This window comes from Cheilinus undulatus, linkage group 13 (assembly GCF_018320785.1).
Source record: "Cheilinus undulatus linkage group 13, ASM1832078v1, whole genome shotgun sequence".
NCBI classification, from domain to species: Eukaryota; Metazoa; Chordata; class Actinopteri; order Labriformes; family Labridae; genus Cheilinus; species Cheilinus undulatus.
In genome coordinates, this window is record NC_054877.1 from 17,321,581 (window position 1) to 17,342,230 (window position 20,650).

Here is a 20,650-nt window from a genome sequence, read left to right on the forward strand (position 1 = left end):
AAAATTGATCTTTTAAAAAATCAACTTGATATCAGTCTTCACCTGTTCTCCTTTCTGAATCTTTTATAATCAATAATGATTTTTAAACCTTACCTCACACCCTGAAGCTCCATCTGCCTCTCCTGTCTCTTTCTCGAATGTATTACAGTTCTTCTCATGATAGAATTGTTTATGTTTAAAAAGTATTAATGGGCTAATACATAATTCACTAATCAGTTTAAGTACTCACCTGAGCTTCCTCAGTCTCTCCACCTTTCATTGCTTCAACTGCCTCACTACTCTATGTACTATCATTCTCCTGATAAGACATTATGGTGCATTATATCTAATATAATGTCATACACGTTGATAAATGGTCGAGTATGATTAGGTGTTGTCCTTGTGTTGTGTAACCGTTACTCACTCTAACATTACTCTTTTAAAAAAAAAAAGCAAGTCTTGCTGCTGTTTCAGCCCTTTCTTCAGTAGCACTGTACTAAAATTGGATGACAAAACATTTTGGGTAGCGTTGACGTTACTTGGGAACACTGACGAAGTTAGCAGTTAAATAATGGACAAGTGACCAGCCAAAGATTAAGATGACTCAAAATATATAGTTTCTAAATATGAACGAGAACTAACAACAAGACATTATAAACAGGCCATATTCATGTCAACGTTCCCTACAGACCGTTTTACCTCGTTCAAAAGGGTTTCTGTCATCAGACAACCTGCTGTCTGCTGCTGTCTCCCGCCTCTCAAACACTCAGAGCAGTGAGGGAGGGGGGCGGGCCAGTGACATGACGCTGTGTTGCGCTTTCAAAATAAAAGCACGTGAGTTAATACAATTTCAAAATCAAATATTTTTCTCCTCTGGAATATAATTTTTGGGTGGGACAAATTCGCCTGTCTCCAATATTGGGGGAGGGGGAGCGGCTGGGGTGGGGGGACACGTCCCACCTATCCCCCCGGTTCCTACGCCTATGCTTCCATTCATCCTGAGTTAGTGAATGGTTTCGAACGGTGCTCATGCGCACGCGCACTTCAGACCGGGCTCGTGCTTGTTTTCCAAGCCTCGAGTCTTCGGGCTTTGTCGTTCACCTCCGTGGCTAGTTGTTGCTCGTCTGAGAGGTCTGAACGATGATTGACAATAATGGCGACGCGTTTATTCTGAGTTGACTCCAGGGAACCATCTCTGGCTGACAAAGGGAATATCTTGGATATATTTTCAGCACCACGGACACCAACAATAAGGATACGCCTCCACCAAAAGGACTACATTTACTTCAACGATAAGGACTAGCTAGCCGGGAGAGGTTTTTCAGCTAGCATTGCGATAGCTAGCAACTCGGCTCGTTAGCTTGCTAAGTTGAAGAGGTGGCATTCTTGTGTGTGGAGTGGAGGAGAGAGACAGCTTGCAGAGTGCTGAGATTTGGCTAAGCTAACAATGTGGCTACTTATAAGGTTTTGGGGGTAATTTGTTTTATTCCATGAAGCAACATTGAGGAGGCTCGAGCTTGCAACCAGCGTTAGCTTGTAGGAATAGTTTTAAGGGTCCAACAGCCTCCTTAGGTAGCTGAGTAAGCTAACAGGCTAGCTTTGTGGATTGTTCGTTTCTCTCCTGTTAGGACTTGCTTTGGAAACTATTCTCCAGTGCTAACCGCAGCTGGCTAGCAACGGCTGCTAGCTTGCTAACTATCTACAATATAGAGTAAAATTGCAATCCCGGTACTTAAATGACCACCGGCAGGAATAACCGAGCGATGATGGAAGGAGTTGGAGCGAGAGTGGTCCGCGGACCTGACTGGAAGTGGGGGAAGCAGGATGGTGGAGAGGGACATGTCGGCACCGTCAGGAGTTTTGAAAGTCCAGAGGAGGTGGTGGTTGTCTGGGATAATGGGACTGCTGCGAACTACCGTTGTTCTGGAGCTTACGACGTGAGGATATTAGACAGCGCTCCAACAGGTAACTTTGCATCAGTCGGCTCTGTTTGGAAGAACATTCAACAGTCATCAAAGATAGACGCTTTCTCAGGAAAATCATGCAAGCTGCTGGCCTTTTGTGGTCTTTAATGTGGGTGTCTGTGTGCAGGAACTTTATTGAGGAGACAAACATTAAGAGATACCTGTCTATGTAATTGAATGATTAGAAAAGTCCCTACATATTAAAATAGGGGAAGTGAATACGTTAGTATGCTTGACTACTCTCATTTGTATGAAAGCAAATGACTATTTGAGCATGTCCTGTCTGAACAGATACCACAGAAAGCTCTTTATGGAAGCTTTTCTTAAAAAAAAAAAAAAAAAAAGCTTTAAGATGTGTACAAGATGTGCAAGTTAACAATGAAGATTTTATCCACATGACCTGTATATTCCACACTTTTTCTTAGAGTATCTCAACAGGGTGTGTTTGTGTATGCAAAGACATAAATATGTTAGCACCTCTTAAACATTGCTCATCTCTATCGTACCTTTCTTATTACAACGTACATGCTCCACTTTTTGACATGTAGTCTTTCTTTTGACCGCTTCAACCTAGTTCTCTTAATCATTACCTGATAACACAGTCATGAGATGAGGAGTTGACTCATTGTAAATATTATCACCACATCTGGTAAATATGGCGATAAGAATCTTTATTGTTAAAACAAGACTGAAGTGTTGTGACATTTTAGAGGCAGGTTTTAGTGAACATGTTCAACAAGTTACAGAGTGTACACAGGTGTACTATGGTAGGCTGTGAGAGAGACATTACATAAGGATTAGCATACATGCTGCTAGCCAAACGCTATAAAGTTGTGATTTATCGAAGCCTACAAAACTGCTCCCCTTCAGGCATCAAGCATGATGGAACCATGTGTGACACCTGCCGTCAACAGCCCATCATCGGTATCCGCTGGAAATGTGCTGAGTGCACCAATTATGACCTTTGCACAACCTGTTACCATGGAGACAAGCATCACCTGAGGCATCGGTTCTACAGGATCACCACCCCAGGCAGTGAGAGGTTAGATAACCCAGCAACATTTAGCATCACTTACTATCATAATGCTTTTAATTAGACCTGCCAACAATAAATAGACACTGTGTAGCCAGGAAACTGCTGCACTTTGTTTTGATTGGTAAGTTTACCCTTTCACTTGTTTAGTTTGGTTTCAGGTTGCTTTACATGAATGTGACATTTGAGAAGTCTTTCATGCACCCTGCCTTACAGGCAGACAAAATCTATCTCCATGCGCCCAGCCCTCAGTTGCCAGGCAACAAGTCAGCCTGGTTTTAAAATTTGGTCTGACGTTTTTAAAAATGATACTAATGCAGTGCTTCCTGTTTGTTTACTTTTTTGGAGCACTGTTTTTTACATTAACACTATCTCCTGTTTTAAACATCAGACATAAAGGTGTAAAAACTGTCTTACAAGTTTCTTATAATATAATTGTGCCCAAACTAGACGAGTATAGGCTGTGCTTTTTTTTCACTTGGGTTCAGCAGAGTGCCATAGCAGTCCATCAAGCAAAATTGCTTTATTTGTCACCATTTCCCTGAAGTAATTTTGTCACTCAGATGTTGTGTTCACTGGAAGCCTCACAATTTTCTTTTATTTGCTTTTGGAAGCTCAGAATGATGTGTAAAATCATTTATATAAATGCAGTCCTGACTGTGCTGTGTAAACTATCTGAAAGTTTATTGCTGCTTACAGATTGCAGTGTGCCTACAACAGCTCTATCCAACACTTAGTTCCACCATCATTATACCCTGTATTTATCCATTGCATCTGTGGCATCTGTGATGGTGTAATATTGGTGTCCCAGTATGTGCATTCTCATTGCATTAGGGCATTGCAGAAGTGCAAGAGGCAAAGCATGTGGACACACAGCTGGTGTGTTGTGCTGTTCCACCTTGCTGGCTCTGATGTTACACATTGCCAGCTCCCTAGTTCCCCCAATTATGCAAGTGTTACTAAGGCCCTGTCCCCACACAGATGAATTCAGGAGTATACGCAGAAGTTTTTTGTCGTATCAACATTTCATCCACACGGAAACAGCGTTTTGGGAGATTGTAAACACTACTTTTTAAAACCAGGTCCCAGAGTGAACAAATGTCTATATGTCTACCATTTTGTCAATGTGGATAGCCAACTGAATCTTTCTTGGAACGATTACGTGATACATAGCATAACCCACTTTAGCTGCAAGCGCGGGTCCAGCCAAAACAACTATGGCAGATAACAGGGTTGTATTCATGCTGCAGACACTCCTGAGCTTATCATGGCTTTTACATTTACTTTTACCACCACCGCGAACAAAAAACTTGGATCGACCACGGCGATATTATATTAGAATAGACACATGCTCTGTAATCTTCTCTCTTTTTAATACATTTCTGTGGCAGCAGTACAGCGCCACTTACAGGCTTGGCATATATACTACAGTGCTTTCAGTGGTTTTCAGTGGTTCCGTGCTTTTTTTCCTTGTTTATAGAAAACGTTTTTAAAACAAAATGAAAATATATCGTTTTCACTTCTTGTGGACAAAGCCTAACTGGTGGCACATCACCCATTCCATTTCTATGCGTTACACTTCCCAAACAAGGTATGACAGGGGATGTAGGTAGGTATACATTCGTAGGTGAAGAGACCAATCAGGTCAAATGTGTTTTACTTTGAAGAGAGTGGTATGAAGTGTTGACATGATCAGAAGGTTGAGCTGGCAATATTATTGCCTTTATTATCAAGCAAAGGAGGAAAATGCATCTAAATGACCTGAAAACGTTGATGATTATGTTTTTACTAAGGCTGTCAAACAGTTACAATTTTTAATCATGATTAATCTCAGAATTTCTGTATTAAATCACTATTAATTGCCTCCTTTTTATAACATTTAAAAATTCCACTATTTATAAGGGGTTTAACGGTACAGAAAAATTTCGGTTTGGTATGTACCTCGGTTTTGAAGTCACAGTTCGGTACATTTTCGGTACGGTGATTGAAGCGAATAAATAAAATGTAATTTTATTTTTTTAAATTAAACTGTATTAAAATAAATAAGCTAAATGAATTACATTAGAATTATAAATAATGCTGCTACCTCCTTCCAAAAGTTCTTCAATGATTAAAAATGTTAATAGATAAATGAATTTTTGAATTACTAGGTTATTTTCATTAATATATTGACATATTTATACCCATTCTTTAAACACTAAAATTTTCCAGTCAACTTCAATGCATCATCACACAACTGCGAGTTAGCTTGATAAGTATGCAAATTAGTGTCTATTCTGCCAATTTCAACATGGACTTCAGCACTGGATTACTTTTTTTTTAACCAATGGGACCTACTACAAAGTTTGGGAGAACTTTTCACATCCCATCTTAGCGGATAAAGAGGTTAGAGGTGTGTGAAATCTGAGGATAACTTTACCTATGACCCAGCTGCAGAGTACCTCTCTCACTCCTCTGAGGCTGACAGCTGAAGGTAAATTAATTTGATTAACAGAGCCAGAGCACCAGTGTTATAATAAAAACTATCTTAAAGAATAGGAAATTCATAATTGGCTGGTGAGATTTTATTGTTCCTCCTCGTTACAGTGACGTTCTTGTTTGAGTGGTGCTTTTTCTAATGCTTTGATTGGTCCACTGGACGACGTGCTGTTAGCGACACAGGTGCTGAATAATGTCAGCGCTACTGTTGTTGTCTTTGTCCACTGTTGTATTTTACTGGGCAACAAAGTGTTCCTTAACAGGACACTTTTATCAGGGAATATTCAGGCTGTTGCTGTCGTTTATTGTGGTTGTGTGGTTGCCAGGACAGTGTGACAGTGAGTTGCTCTCTGGTTTTCCGTCTGTGTATAAGCTTGGCTCCACATGTATTTGTTCGGTACACATCTGTACCGTACCAAGAGGCCTGTACCAAATCGGTATGGTAGGAATACACGTACCTTTACACCCCTACTATTTAGCATTCAAAACTGTTAGTTTCATTTAGGATTTTTGAACTGTGTTAAACTAAGTGTAACTGACGTCCTGCTTTGATACAGATCTGCTTCTATCGGTAAATCGAAGAGAATGACATGTATTTAAACACAGAAAAGGGAACTTGTTATGGATTGAAAAGGAAATAAGTAAACAATATAAAAGTTATACAAGATGCAGATTACTTTTGACTAGTCCACTGAGTAGGACTGGGAATTAATTGGATTTTTTTAGATACCCATTTTAAATCGATACTTATTAAATGTTACAAGTGCCTAAACAGTGTGTAGATCAATACTTTTAACAGAAAAGAGTGTGTTAAAAGTAGGTAGTTGAATAAAAGCTGTCTCAGCATCGTAAATGATTCAGATATATCTTAAAAAGATGCCAATAGACCATGTAAGTAAAGGAAACAGGCATAACTTATTTATGTAAGAGGCTCAAACAAAATTAATTTATTGGCGTTGCATCAGAGACAAACAATCAAATTAATATATAGTCAATATGACTGCCCTCAGTGGGAACATGCAAGCAGAGCAGAGACATTGCCACAGACAACAAAATGATTAAGATGTCCATGCTCTTCTGAAATAAAGCATGAGCACATAAATCAAGTAATATATTTTGTTCCTTTTCTTGAAAGTCATGGCAGATTGTGTCAGGGTGGTGGGGTACCGAAATGAAGCACCAAAAGCTGTCTTGTACTTTTGTATGGTAGGTATCGGGTGCCCTGTTGGTATCATATTTTGATATGCATCTCTACCACTGAGCTGTCAATGAGTCTTTCTTTTAAAGTGTATTAGGCATTAAGGAGCAGTGGTGTAATTATTTTAGATCACTGTGGCTGCAGGGAGATACAGACATAACCCAACAAAGGTGTGCTGAAAGGGATAGTAAAGCATGCAATTTATAACTATAAAAAAAAAGAAATTAAAGCACAAATTATGGACCTTAATTGTTTTTGATCAATCTTGACAGACCTAGTTTTTACACTTTTGTAAACTTAAAGTGCCAGTGTCAATGTTACAAACAAGAAACATAAGGGCATTATCCCTTTCATCCTGTATCCTCCTTCTATCCATCCTGCTATTTGTGGGTCAAAACTCAACAGGCTTAATTGATTTGTATCTACCCTCAGGTCATTTACCAATTAAGTCATGTAGAGACAAGACTGAATCATACTGTTTGCCACAATATCATTCCTTGCAAGCAAAGATGTGCAACAGAGAGATTTACACTGCTCACATCTTGAAGGAAAAAAACTTGTCTGATTAAACTCAAGGGCTTTTATTTGGACCAATTAGTGAGTGTGCACACTTAAAAAAATTCCCAACTTGCATTTGATCTTGTTATTGCATAGACTGTCAGCACTGTGATGATTTTCCATCCATTTCAGGCCTATTGCAGCCAAACACAATAGTTTTAGTAAATGAACACATGGCCCAACAGCTGGCAGCCTTTTCAACTGAGTACAACTTCATTTCCCCTGAGACAGACGTTGCATAATGAACAATAGGTGCTGGAGGTCTCCCCAATTCACACTGCTCCGACAGCGAGGTGGGGTGTTTTGTTACACCACATTAGATTCTGTCACAAACTGCTGAAGAGGGAGTGGTTAGAGGCCCCAAGCTGTTTGTATTGGTAAGACCTACACTGTCCAGCTGCCACGTCTACCACCAAGACTATCATAGTTGTCGGGCGGTTAGAGCTCTACTAATTGTTTTATTAGCCATCAGTGTTTCATAAGACAAGTTTGTAGATGAGCTAGAATTTAGACTGCTGTGTTATAGTGCATTTAAATCGTCAAAAATATGTGTGTAGCTTCTTAAGCACTGGTGTATTAGTCGTATTTGCAGTTCTGTGGTTATTTATAGATGAAAGGGAATAGTAATTATCAGTAAGGTGAGAATTTTAGAGCTATACCTAAAGCATTGTTTTTCGTAATGTTACGATGTGACACCTGCTAGTCAATGACATGCTACCTTGAATTAACCTCAATAAAATCCCCTTCTCAAAGGCACTTTAAAACTATGACTTTGTACACTCATATTAAGTCAGATTCGTTCTTTCAAAGAACTAAGATCAGGAATAACCTGTTGCTCACCACCCTTGAAAATGTTTCTGGGTTGATTTGTTTTGTTTCCATTAAAAATCAGTTCCCCAAAATAGAGACAGTTATGATTGCCAGGGACTACATGGCATGGTATGACAGTAGATTAGATGCTTTTAAGGCTGAGTGCTAACAGTAACATTTTCTTTCATATGGAGGTAATTTACAACATAACTCCAGCACAATAAACACAGGGAATGGCAGTTAGGGACTGGAGCTGGAAGGAGCACTGGCATCCCCTCTACAAAGTATATTTGCTTTAATAGATCACAGGGTCTATGCATAGTCACAATATTCTGATAGCTTTATATCAGTGATTTAGTTGAACCCAAAATAAAAATTATTAATTTGTTTTATTTTTTATTTTCTTTAAATCCGAGCAGAGTACTTTTGGAGTCACGACGCAAGTCAAAGAAAATCACAGCCAGGGGGATCTTCACTGGTGGCCGGGTGGTGAGAGGAGTGGACTGGCAATGGGAAGACCAAGATGGAGGCAATGGAAGGAGAGGAAAGGTAGGATAACAGCCTGTACCCCACATGGCCTCTTCTGTGGCTGTTTTAATCTGTAAATTGACAGGTAGTGGCACCAAGGTGCGGACTATGGCAAGTCCTGCTGTCAGTCATCTTGTTTAGCCAGTGCTAAACCAATCATTACAGGCCCTACTTTTTCCATCTTGGGAAAGGTATTTGATCCATCAATGACATATCTGCTTGCTGTCATGAGTCTCAAAAATTTCACATTTTTTTCACCATTTCACATAGGTGATTTTGACGTCTTTTAGAAGTTATTTCTTAGCAAAGAAAACTGCCAAATGATACAGTTCCAAAAAGAAAGGTAAACCTGTCTTATCATTTTATTTACAATTAAGGGGATCGTAAATCCCTCAATGTAGCACATGCTTCACAAGCCTGCCTTAGGCTATCACAACAAGTCTGCTTCTGAAGTAGATGTCTTTGTAAGGGTTACATAAAAGAAATAACAAACGTAGAGGAAATAACAAGCATGCATCCCAGGATATGAGTTGATTTTAAATGTACAGGAGCCTCAGTCAAAACAGGAAGGGCACAGCCTGACTCAACACAGGGTTCCCAGGGAACCTTGAAAAGTCTTAAAAAGTCTTGAATTGTACATTTGAATTTTAATGCCTTTAAAAGTCTTATTTGTACCAGTAAGAGGTCTTAGATTTCAGAAGGCGCATTAACTAAGACATGTCTTTATCCAGTCTTCTTTTTCCAACCAACTTCACACAAGTTGAATCATTTTTTGGCACATTATACTTGTTAAGAATGGATACGATGACTGTACAGTATGCATTAAAGGTTCTCTGTCCATATGTTAATACTCCCTACGCTCCCCTATGTCTGCCTCTCTCTGTAGAATAATGAGCCAGGATATCCCCTTTAAGGTCATATTTTATTTATCTTGCATTAACAAACCAACATATTAGCCCATTTAAAAAAAAACCCACCTACTACAAGACATGTCACCATTGCATTGACAACTGTTTTTTGATACAGAACTGAACACCAAAAATAAGAAATCATCTAAAAAGGTATGAAACCAGTCTTTGATGAAGGAAGAAAGAGTGAGAAACAAAGATTTTGGACGCTTCAGTCAGAGTTTCTTTTCATGCTACAGTCAGAGTTTCAAAGGTTTTAAAACTTTTGAAGTGGGTCAATTATAAACAAACTTGTATTTAAAGTCTTCCAGTGCAATATTAACAAGTTGATCCTATTATTTTGTTGAAATCTGTCTGTTTTTACTGTTTCATGTCAGGCTTTGTGAAAGGTGAGCTTAAGATTGTATTTTAATTTTTTAGGTGTTAAAGCAGTCAACATAATTTTCTCACGTAATTTCTGTTTTATATGAAGGTACTCGGTTTTAAAATGACCATGCAAAATTAAGAAAATTGAAGCTGTTTCTAACTGAATTTCCCCCACAATTTTTGCATTAATGCTGTCTAGAATCCAGGGAATTCTATTTTCGATGCAAAAAATTTCCTGGGGAAGGACCCCCAGACCCATGTCTTGTTTCATAGTACTTGCTGTGATTAAATAAATTCTGCACAGTTGTAAAAAAAAAAAACTACCCCAGTCTCCAATATTTGGATTGCCCAAGAATTCTTTATCCCACCCTTTTCTTTAACAGATCTTCCTTCACAAAACATGTTATTTTGCTTTTTATTAGTTGAACACTCTAGAATCAGCTTAGCACATGTGCAAAAATCTAAGCATCACCATGCAGCATATTGCTATAACAGAGGCATGAAATATGCCAGAAATCATCAAATTTTGGCATTTATGGTCGAAAAATTCTTTGTCCTATACCACTTAATATTTCATAAACAATGAACAACATCAGAAAATTCGGCCCTGTTGGATGTACTGAAAAATCTCACATGCATTTGCCGTGCAAAAAGTAAATTCATTTTCCCAGTTCAGGTCTGAAAAAGTCTTAAACTTGAGAGCAGTTTGAGAGCATAAACAGTCTAGTTCTGTTGTGTCAACGTAGATGTGCAGCATAATGGTTGACTTCATTCAAAAAGATTCTTATTTAATTGCAAATGCAACTTTGAACTTTAAATTGAGCAATATATTAACACTTAAAAAATACAATGAACAAATTCGCTTGACCAATGGATATACATTTATTGTTGATTACTAGTATTATTTTTCATAAAAAAAGACAAGAGGTGGTGGTGGAAATTCCTGCCTGGTCTGATCATTTATAAACTGTTGTGTCTGTTTAGACAAGCTCATTAAAGTCTGTGCAGAGCACTGCTTTCTCCATCATGATCTGGCCCTTCCTCTCTCTGCTATAGGTATGAACCAGTAAAAACTCACTTTGGTAGATGAATGAAAGCTGTCTTGGTGTCATAACTGTTTCGTAGAAATCTCTTTTAAACATTTAGTGATGAGAGGAGCAGAGCAGAGACATGGCTCCGGCCAGCAAAACGGCGACGTTCATGCTCTGTTGAAAAACAACTACATCCAAAACATACAGAATCCTTTACATATTTTATGCCTTTCATTCTGAGTGGCAGAGGGTCGCTTTGGGAGCACCAAAATCTTTGTTGTAGTCTGGTCCATTAGGTATTGGACTTTTTTGTACTGGGTTTTGGTCCTCATCACAATTATGCTGCATTTCAAGATACTGCAGACAGCTATGTCATTGTTCTAGATCCTTAAAGTTGAAAAATACAAGACCCTTTTCTTAATTCATTGAAACCTAAAGTAAAATGAATCAGTATCTTATATCATTTCACTAGGCCAAGGAGGACATCAGACATTTGTTGATGGAGTTAACACTGATAGCAAAGACACTTCTTTCTTTTCTTGTAGGCAACTTTTCAAAGATAGATTAAAATGTAAAGGTACAGATTAAGCATAAGTTTCCATTAATAAGCAATAATATTAGCCCTGTTGGCTCTATTAATTCAGATCTAGTGAAGAAACTTTAGCCCATTTGTTGATTGTTCTAAGTTCATGTTTGCTGTTATTAAAGATTTAAAAAGAGGTGGATAGGATGTTGTCCGATGATCAAAATGTTGTATGTGATTTAGGAAGAAGTACAATAGTTCACTGGGAAGCCCTTATTCCTTGGCTTCATTCGGCTGATCCCTGTGTATCTTCTCAGAGAGGCGATAAACTTTCCTCCTTGCTGCAGGTTGTTCCAGGCATAAATACATCATTAGAAAGTAATACAATGTCTGATGAGGTTGCATTTGTTTAGCACAGTCTATTTAGATTTATGCTGTAAATGTGCTGTAAAGTGCTTGTATTTTGACTCTGGTCCAGACCCCAGAGTATTCAATTTAAGAGTCCCTTGCGGCAATTTAAGACTTCATTTTGCTGTGTTATTTAATGGCATATCTCATTACTGTTTTATGATGCTGTAAGCAATATGCTCTCCAGAAAACTGCTATTGCATGTCCTGCAGCTTAGATGTTCCATTAGTTTAGCATGAATATTACCTCCTAAGGCCCATTTATCAATTACCACTGTAAGGGATCTGGAAATAATTTAACGATCTGATTTTTGTATTTACTTAAGGCACAGCTTTTAATTAAAGAATTCATTTACTTCACTTCAGCTCTTCTCCTGACACTCTTCAGTGTGATGGAAACATTGCGCTGCAAGTCTCGTGTGAAATCCCTAAACTTAACTTCCCAATTCAAATTGATTTTTCAGTCTCACAATGTAGCTCACTGCATATTTATGCAAATAACTTATCAAACACCTAGCCTTACAGGCCTTTCTAACTTTTTTCTCTCAAAACTGCTGGCCAGTTTTCTCCTCATAGGTTTGGTAGACCATTTTTCAAAACACAATATTGAAAAAAAATAAACTTAAACTTTTAATGTAGGTCCCTGTTGGGACCTAGCTTTTGCTGAACTGACAGGTTCATAACCATTTTTATTGTACATGCACTAGATAATCAGACCAGTGAAAGAAAATAGGAGTTATTTTTGATGCTTCTAGGCAAATAATTTCACATCCAATTAAACGCAAAATAAAATTGCATTTAGTTGACTACTCAAGAAAATACCCAGAAAACAGTAAAAATCGCACTCTGTTGATGTGTAGCAGGACAAAAGCAGAAGTTGGTGAACTGTATGAAATTAGTTCACAGAATGTGGATAATATCAGCACTGCCAGACTTTGATCCTCTTTACAGTGAATGTCCACATTCTTGAGATGAAAGTTATCTCTTAATGCTTGGGTTAAACGTGCACTGTTCCTACAAGATGCAATTGGAGCTATCAGTTCATTGTTGTTTACATCGACTTTAAAGAGCATTGTGGCAGCAAGGCAGTAGCCATTAAGCACGGCTACAGTGGCAACTACTGGCGGGTATTTGTGCCCATCCCTTGCACAGATGCAGGAGTCGGACATTGGCCCTTTTGCCTGACATGACGGCAGACACACAGATGAGTTATCAGCAAATACTGTGGGCATCAACTGATGTCAGTAACTGGTTATCCAATGTGTTGTATAATTTTAAAGCTGGTATTTAGTACACTTAACTGCTGATTTAGAGCAGATATTGATATTAGGGTTGAAGATATGGCCTGTTGGTCAAACTTTGATCTGTTGTTGTGATCAAATGTGAAAAAAATTTGGCATCATGGGAATGTTATTCCAAAATGATTTCAAGAACATCAGCTTCAGTTTCAGCCATCAGCTTGATTACTATTTCAAGCATCAGCATTGACCCTGGCCCTGATTTTTTTTTTTTTAGCATCTTTAATATTAGTTGAGAACATTGTTATCCTATCACATAACCCTTCCCTTCCCTGTCTTTTTAAAAATTGTATCATCTTTGAATATCTTTAGAGATAGGAGGGATGTCAGAAGTGTACTCGGATGTCTCCCCTAAAAGTAAATTTCTTGCAACTTTTATAAAGAAAAAATGTGGGCATTAAACTATTGTGGAAAAAATATGTAAAAGTTATCCTTTGAAGTGGCATAATGATTCATGTTTTTATTGCTGCTTACACCCACATCCTCAGTTTGTTTCCAGCCCTTGATTTTGTTCCCATGAAGCTAAGTAAAAACAAAACAAAACAAAACAAAAAAAGATGGATATTTGCAGGATCTTCATCAAACATAATGAAGGGATCCATATTTGGATCCCCTCATCATGTTCATCATGGTGATTTTAATTTGATTCCCCTTTAGCAAAATAACAATCCTATTTAATTGCCTTTTAATAAGGAAAAGGTGAATACAGGGAGACCTGTTGTACGACTAGTGGATAGGGACTACAGACAAAACTTTGTTTCCCAGATAAGTATGGTCTTCCACAGGCTTTATCTGTGGAGGGCTGAACTTCACTGGTCCTTTTCATTTGTTTTGTTTTCTCTGTAATAAAACACTGTGAGGGTTTCAAAATTTTAATTAAAAATTCTTTGAGATTACACAACTATCCCCAAACGAGTATAAAAAAGTAAAACGAGGTTTGTGCATTGACAGTAGGATGAGAAGGGAAGGAGAATTAAAATAAAATTGAATTGTGGTTCGAAAAATAAAAAAAACCCTATCTAATTTGTGCTTGATTAATCCCAATTCTAATGTTTCTCAAAAGCAAGGAAATTTGATTTACATTTAAATTGGAAAACATTGACGGTGTAACATTTAAAGTGTGTGATGCTACTCAGCAACTTTTAGTTTCCTCCATCAAAAGCAATCTCATTGTGTGAGGGAAAAATGGCACATGAAGCCAAAAATGTAACCCAGGGTAGATGCTTTTTACAGTTTTTAATCTCACTTTTACAAGTGAAAGTTTATGTGTGTTGAAAACTTGATGAAAAAATTATTTCTGTTTTCCATTGTAAGCAGAGAAAGGTTAAACAGATAAAGAAACAAGCCGGATGAAAGATAAACCATAACAGTATGCATGGCCTTGACATTTTGGACTCTAAATACTTACGAGAATCAAATCAATCTGCTTCCAGTGTTTATTTCTATACCTTCCTCATCTGGTCACACCTCTACCTCCACAGGTGACAGAGATCCAGGACTGGAGTGCAGCCAGCCCTCACAGTGCTGCCTATGTTCTTTGGGATAACGGGGCCAAGAACCTGTACCGAGTTGGCTTTGAGGGGATGGTGAGCAAACTTCCAGCCTGACCCTCACTTTTCGACACTCAATCACATACAAACACACACGCACACACACCCCCCCCACACACACACACACACACACACACTGAGTCTCACAAAAGATCAGCTGTCAGGTGGCTTTTGTGTTTGACCGTGGGGCTGAGGCTCTTTCTTTGGCCGCCGGGCCTTTGTGTGAGCCACGCAGCCAGCATGAGTAAGGCGCCATTGTACAGGCAGCTGGAAGAGGAAGGTATCTGCATGATAAAGGCGAAGCTGTTCTTTCTGCTTTTTAGGGGGAGAGAGTGAACACGGAGGTCAACTCTAGAGGAGGGCGACATTCTCTTGGGGTTGTCGCATGTGCTGCTACACACGCGTCTCAATTGAAAAAGCGTCTCCGTCATTGGTGGAGACTGCCATTGCCTTTTTATGAAAGCAGCCAATCAGGTTTCACTGTTTCCTAACAGATTTGTCCTTTGTTATTCTAAAAAGCTAATAGGACTGTAGATGGCATCTGCCTCTGGATTAACTAAATCATGGATTAGACCACCTATCGTGGCAATTTTAGTTCAGCTTTGTCTTTTATTTATACAGCCATCAAATACTGCAAACAAACAAGAGACTCCAGATTCAAATGCAGCATATCAGGACAACACTCTGTCCTGTTTTGCACACAAAGAATAACAACATGAAAAGTGCTGGCAGGATATAGGAGAAAAGTCCCGAGTTATTAATTTGTTGGGACTTGTTGTAGTCAGGACTTAAGTGCTCCATCAGTTCAGAGGAATGTTTGCTCTAATGATCATCACTGCCCTCTAACTCTGCCACAGTGTCTGCGCATCTGAGTCATCACAAATGATAGGACGCTCCCTCCCTGTAACACTGTAGTGTTTCATTGTCCTGCCTTACCCTTAGGGCACTGATATTGAAGAAAACTACACTGACAGCGTAGAGTATGCACACTCTCAGTTCCGTTATACATTATCATTGTGCTCTTCTACTAATTAAATTACCCTTGGTAATAATCTAACTGTTTCTTTCTTCTCTCGCTCTCAAGTCTGATCTGAAGTGTGTCCAGGATGCCAAAGGAGGTTCTTTTTACAGAGACCACTGCCCCGTTTTAGGTAAGTAAGCCAGGGAACTGTGTCCACCGTCATTATTGCACCACTTCTTTCACCTATCGTTCTGGTGCAGTGAATTCAAGGGCATTAGGGGAATTTTACTTGCAGTTATTTCAGTTTGGCCACTAGATGGCAGCACTCCACAGTCACCTGGCTCCACAACCAGGTATAGATTCCGGTCATGCAGTGACAGTATTCCCAGATGATTTTTCTGTCCATACTAGGTTTCTCATTAAATAAAAACTAAATATTGCTGCACCTTTGGTTTCCTCTTTTTAAACAGTGCACTTAACTTGAACCCTTTTTATCTCCAAGGTGAGCAAAATGGCAACAGAAATCCTGGTGGTCTCCAGATTGGGGACCTGGTCAACATCGACTTAGACCTTGAAATTGTTCAGTCCCTCCAACACGGCCACGGCGGCTGGACTGACGGCATGTTTGAGACGCTCACCACCACCGGCACAGTATGCGGCATCGATGAAGATCATGATATAGTTGTTCAGTACCCCAGTGGGAACAGGTGAGTCCCCAGATGGACTGGATCAGTACTTGATAATCAGTCAGGTAGAACAATAAAAGTGCACTGTCTTGTCAGTAAAGTTTCCCATGTACTCAGCTTTATGTCACTCTTTTAACTACAACCCAGAAATTCAGAAATTATGTCTTCACTATGAAGTAGGATTATGGTTTGTTAGACTTTAGAGAAAGGTCACTCTTAAAATTTAATATTTTGGAGGTATAGAATAAAGAATTGAAGCCCTGTTTGAAAAATTAAACATTCTGATTATTTTTACAACTTAAATTTAATTTTTCAGGCTGCTTTTAGTATCCAGAAACTTTATCTCACTTTTCATAGGCGCTTGTTTAAATATAGGCTTTATTGTATTCATATATATATTTTTATTACTTAACTGTCACGTACAAATCCTTAATCATTCCCTCTGACTATATCTGTATCTTCAGGTGGACATTCAACCCAGCAGTGCTGACAAAGGCTAATGTAGTGCGCAGCGGTGAGGTAGCAGCCGGGGCAGAGGGAGGCAGTTCTCAGTTCCTAGTGGGAGACCTGGTCCAGATTTGTTACGACATCGACCGCATCAAGCTGCTACAACGAGGCCATGGAGAGTGGGCTGAGGCCATGCTGCCTGTAAGAGTTTGAAAGATGCTTACTTTTACCTGTGTTAAATGAATCACACTCATAGGGGGGCTTGTAGTTAATTTACTGTCACTTAAGACAGCTGATGCATGCTTATTTGCAATATTGCATAATATTAAGAAACTTTTTTTTTTTTAAGATTTATTTTTGGCTTTTTTGCCTTTATTAGATAGGACAGTGGATATAGTCAGAAACAGGGAAGAGAGCGGGGAGAGACATGCAGGAAATAGTGCCACGGGCCGGATTCGAACCCGGGTCGCCTGCGTACATGGCGCGCGCCTTAACCACTCAACTGCCGACGCGCCCATACATATTTTAAATAAATTTGGTAATGGTATATTTATTTAAATAATTTGGGGCATACATTTTTAAAATTAAACTGCCTACAGGATTCTAGCTATACATTTGTGAGAATGACAGAAAATCCTGAAATCTATCCAGCACTGGACACTTTAATCTAAACCTGAAGAGAAAACATAGCATAATCTGAAAAGGCTGTACATCTGAGACAGTGATTGTTAGGGCTCTGAATCTGTTAGTGTCTCACAATTCAATTTCAGTTGCAATTCTTAGGGTTATGATTTGATGAAGATTTGATTTTCAGTTCAGACTGATTTCTGATATACAGCACATTTCTTATTTGTTACCTGGTGGGTTTTATTTCAGGATCTACTCCAGTCAGCACACAATTATTATTTGACATTAAAACAGTATTCATTGTTATACAGCTTTGAGCATGTTGGCCTATTTTTTAGCCTATAATCAGCTTTATTCAACACCACAGAGAGGACAGACCTAAGTCAAAATTAACATTTATTTGTGCTTATGATAAAATTTGTGTGCTAAAGCCAGATAGCTAAGTATTTTTCAGAATCTTGCCAGTGGAAAAATGACATAACCTTAAATCTTCATCCCCCATTATCAATGGTGGTGTTAGAAACAGGTCTGTTAAAATGAAACAGACAATGGAAAATGTTATTTTCATCATCAGTTTAGTTTTGGTTGGTAAATCCCTAAAGTGATAGTCAGCAGCTGTTGATTGTTCTAGTTATTTTAACTCCTGGTGGTGGCGGCTTATGATGTGAGTCATGCTTTGACTTGTTCCTCACATACCTCACTTTCATTTAGTAGGCTTGGCATATTGAAGACATGGGGGTCAGCATTACTCTTACTTAGGGAACTGTAGAAACCACAGCATTCCTTAAAATGTTTCTGTACCCTGGAAGGACATCAGTATGTCAGACACAGCCATGTAAACATTACTAATGCTGAGAGCTAGCGCTAGTAATGCAAACAGCACAGCTAACAAGCTACACACCCCCTGCAGCAACTGTGTGTACTTGGGAAGTTGGAGAAGGTGCTCCGAGGAAAATGTCAGCTGCAGGGTTAGCATTGCTTAAATTGGCTTTGTTAAAATGCATTTAGGATGAAATAAAGTATGATTAAATGTTTTTTCAATTTTTTTAATCGATTAAGAATTGTAGAGATAAATATCTGTGATTTGATTTTTTTTCCCAGCACCGTTAATCATTATGTTGGGAATTGACCTGAATTCTAAATTGGATTTTCAGTTTGTCCTTGGACATTATCACAGACCAGCAACTTGTCTACAGTTACCTTACATTAATTAAGCTCAGCTCATCTCACTGTGTTATTTTCTGCTCCCCTTGTCCCTAATTTATTTTAAAGAGGCAGCGGAAGTCAGAACTTGCAGAGACAGGAGTTCTCCACTCATATCAAACTACAGCTGTGTTCTCATTGCTGTCTTTCTTATTTTTTTTAGTCTTTACATAATTTTATATTTTGCTTATAACATAGTTTATTCATTGCTGCCCAGCATGCCTCAGGTTATGTAACGCCGGTCTCCTCCAATATGCCACTTGTCCCTGCCAAACTGGCCCCCCTCAGCAGCTAATGAGCCTTAAAACCCGGAGATGGGTTGCAGCTTTGATCACTAACCACGGCTGTTTGCTGCCCGCTGCTGCTTCTGCTGCAGCAGTCCCCATTATTGATGGCATCCTCTAGGACAGCCCCGGACCCCGCACACTCAAAGTGCCTGTTTCTCATGTAGCCGGGACCGAGATGATATGATTCAAAATTGGAAAGCATTTTGCTGTGTTCTCTCTTTATTGCCTTTTTAGATGAAAAATAGCCTAGCCAGTAGAAGGGTCTCTTTATTTTATATCCATCTTCTTTTGTGTGCAAATAAATGTGCTCTGAATAATGAGAACACAGCCTTTATCTGTAATATTAAGTTTTATATTATAGTCAGTTTTTCATTTTCGCAAACAGCTTTGTTTCTGCTCAGTGTAGAACAATTGTTTTCTTGGGCTGCTATTGTTTCCACTTTATCGTTTCCTCCACTCTCTCAGTTTTTGCTGTTTTTAACAATCTCTTTCCATCTTCCCTCTGCTACTTGCAGGCTCTGTTACACAGCCCCAAAAAAGCCTTCCATACACTAATGAATTTGTCCCAACATTTATCAACAGACCCTAGGCAAGGTGGGCCGTGTGCAGCAGATCTATTCTGACAGTGACCTGAAGGTCGAGGTTTGTGGAACCTCTTGGACGTACAATCCTGCTGCTGTCACTAAGATTGCCCCCTCTGGCTCTGCCGTCAGCAATGCTTCTGGAGGTGTGTATGAACATGCTATAGCAACATAAAGACAGTGTCATCTTGGTTGATTGTCCTCTCTACTCCCTGATGTTTTGCATGCAGTAACATTTTTATGTTGTCCCTCTTTTATGTCCAGAGCGTCTGTCTCAGCTGCTGAAAAAACTGTTTGAGACACAAGAGTCTGGAGATATTAATGAAGAGCTGGTCAAAGCAGCTGCTAATGGAGACTTGGCCAAGGTGGAGGACATCCTTAAGAGACCTGATGTTGATGTAAGTTTGGAAAATACAGTCCTATGATGTGAGCAGCTGCTGCATTTCTAGAACATTAGGCCTCTTTGCCACTGAATGCATTCAGAGATCTGAGTACATTGATAATTGGAGATGGTACAGCCATGACTGTGCCCTGCTCCGCTCTCAGTATATTGAAGAGGTTGAGAGTCTCCTAGGAGGGAGCTCTGAGGCCCTCCCACTCCTGCACCTCTCTCAATCTGAAAAGCATTAAGGCCAGGCCCAGAGGAGACACCGGGGAGCATTGGTGTGCACTGCAGCACAGACCGATTCACTCTTCGAATCGAGCAGAGATCTACAAACCCCATACGGTAGCACATTGTGTTCTGACACAGGCTAGAGGCCAGGGAAAACACCCATTTGCCACAGGACAGAAGCCTGTGCTCTGCATAGGTTATAAGAATTGACTATGTCAAGTCTGCAATACTGTCGTCACTCAGAGAGCAAGAGAGTGAATGAGTGTGTGTGTGTGTGTGTGTGTGTGTGTGTGTGTGTGTGTGTGTGTTAGTGGTGAAGGCTGGCCAGATGCCCTACTGCCTTTCAGTGGAATTATTTGCTTAAAGCTGAGCATACTGAGCTCGGCCAAGTGATCCGCCAGCCAGGACAAGAGACGTCTCGAGACTCCCAAAGGACTCCACATTAATATTCATGTTCTTAGTTTTGCAGTGCCGCAGTTGGTGATGAAACATGCACACCCAGCCACCCGTCCATGCTCATACACACGTCCAAACGCTTAAACGCACCCTCACAAATCTCTTAGCCCCTCAGGTGGACAGCTAATTCATTTGAGGCATATCTAATCTTAAAAATG

General features: G+C 39.4%; 1 protein-coding gene across 8 annotated transcripts in view; it reads left to right on the forward strand.

The window, feature by feature from the left end:
- Positions 1-983: 983 nt before the first annotated feature.
- The window catches only part of mib1 (MIB E3 ubiquitin protein ligase 1), a 72,968-nt gene continuing 53,301 nt past the window's right edge, over positions 984-20,650 (forward strand). For 4 of the 8 annotated variants that reach the window (XM_041803473.1, XM_041803475.1, XM_041803469.1 and 1 more), the window contains exons 1-9: positions 984-1,944; positions 2,814-2,985; positions 8,440-8,569; positions 14,563-14,667; positions 15,716-15,782; positions 16,095-16,299; positions 16,743-16,926; positions 19,425-19,569; positions 19,688-19,821. In XM_041803473.1, coding sequence (XP_041659407.1) covers positions 1,716-1,944; positions 2,814-2,985; positions 8,440-8,569; positions 14,563-14,667; positions 15,716-15,782; positions 16,095-16,299; positions 16,743-16,926; positions 19,425-19,569; positions 19,688-19,821 — 1,371 coding nt within the window. In that variant the 5' untranslated portion in view covers positions 984-1,715. The remainder of the gene's footprint in view (positions 1,945-2,813; positions 2,986-8,439; positions 8,570-14,562; positions 14,668-15,715; positions 15,783-16,094; positions 16,300-16,742; positions 16,927-19,424; positions 19,570-19,687; positions 19,822-20,650) is intronic. The other 4 variants (XM_041803474.1, XM_041803476.1, XM_041803470.1 and 1 more) reach the window with 2 other exon arrangements.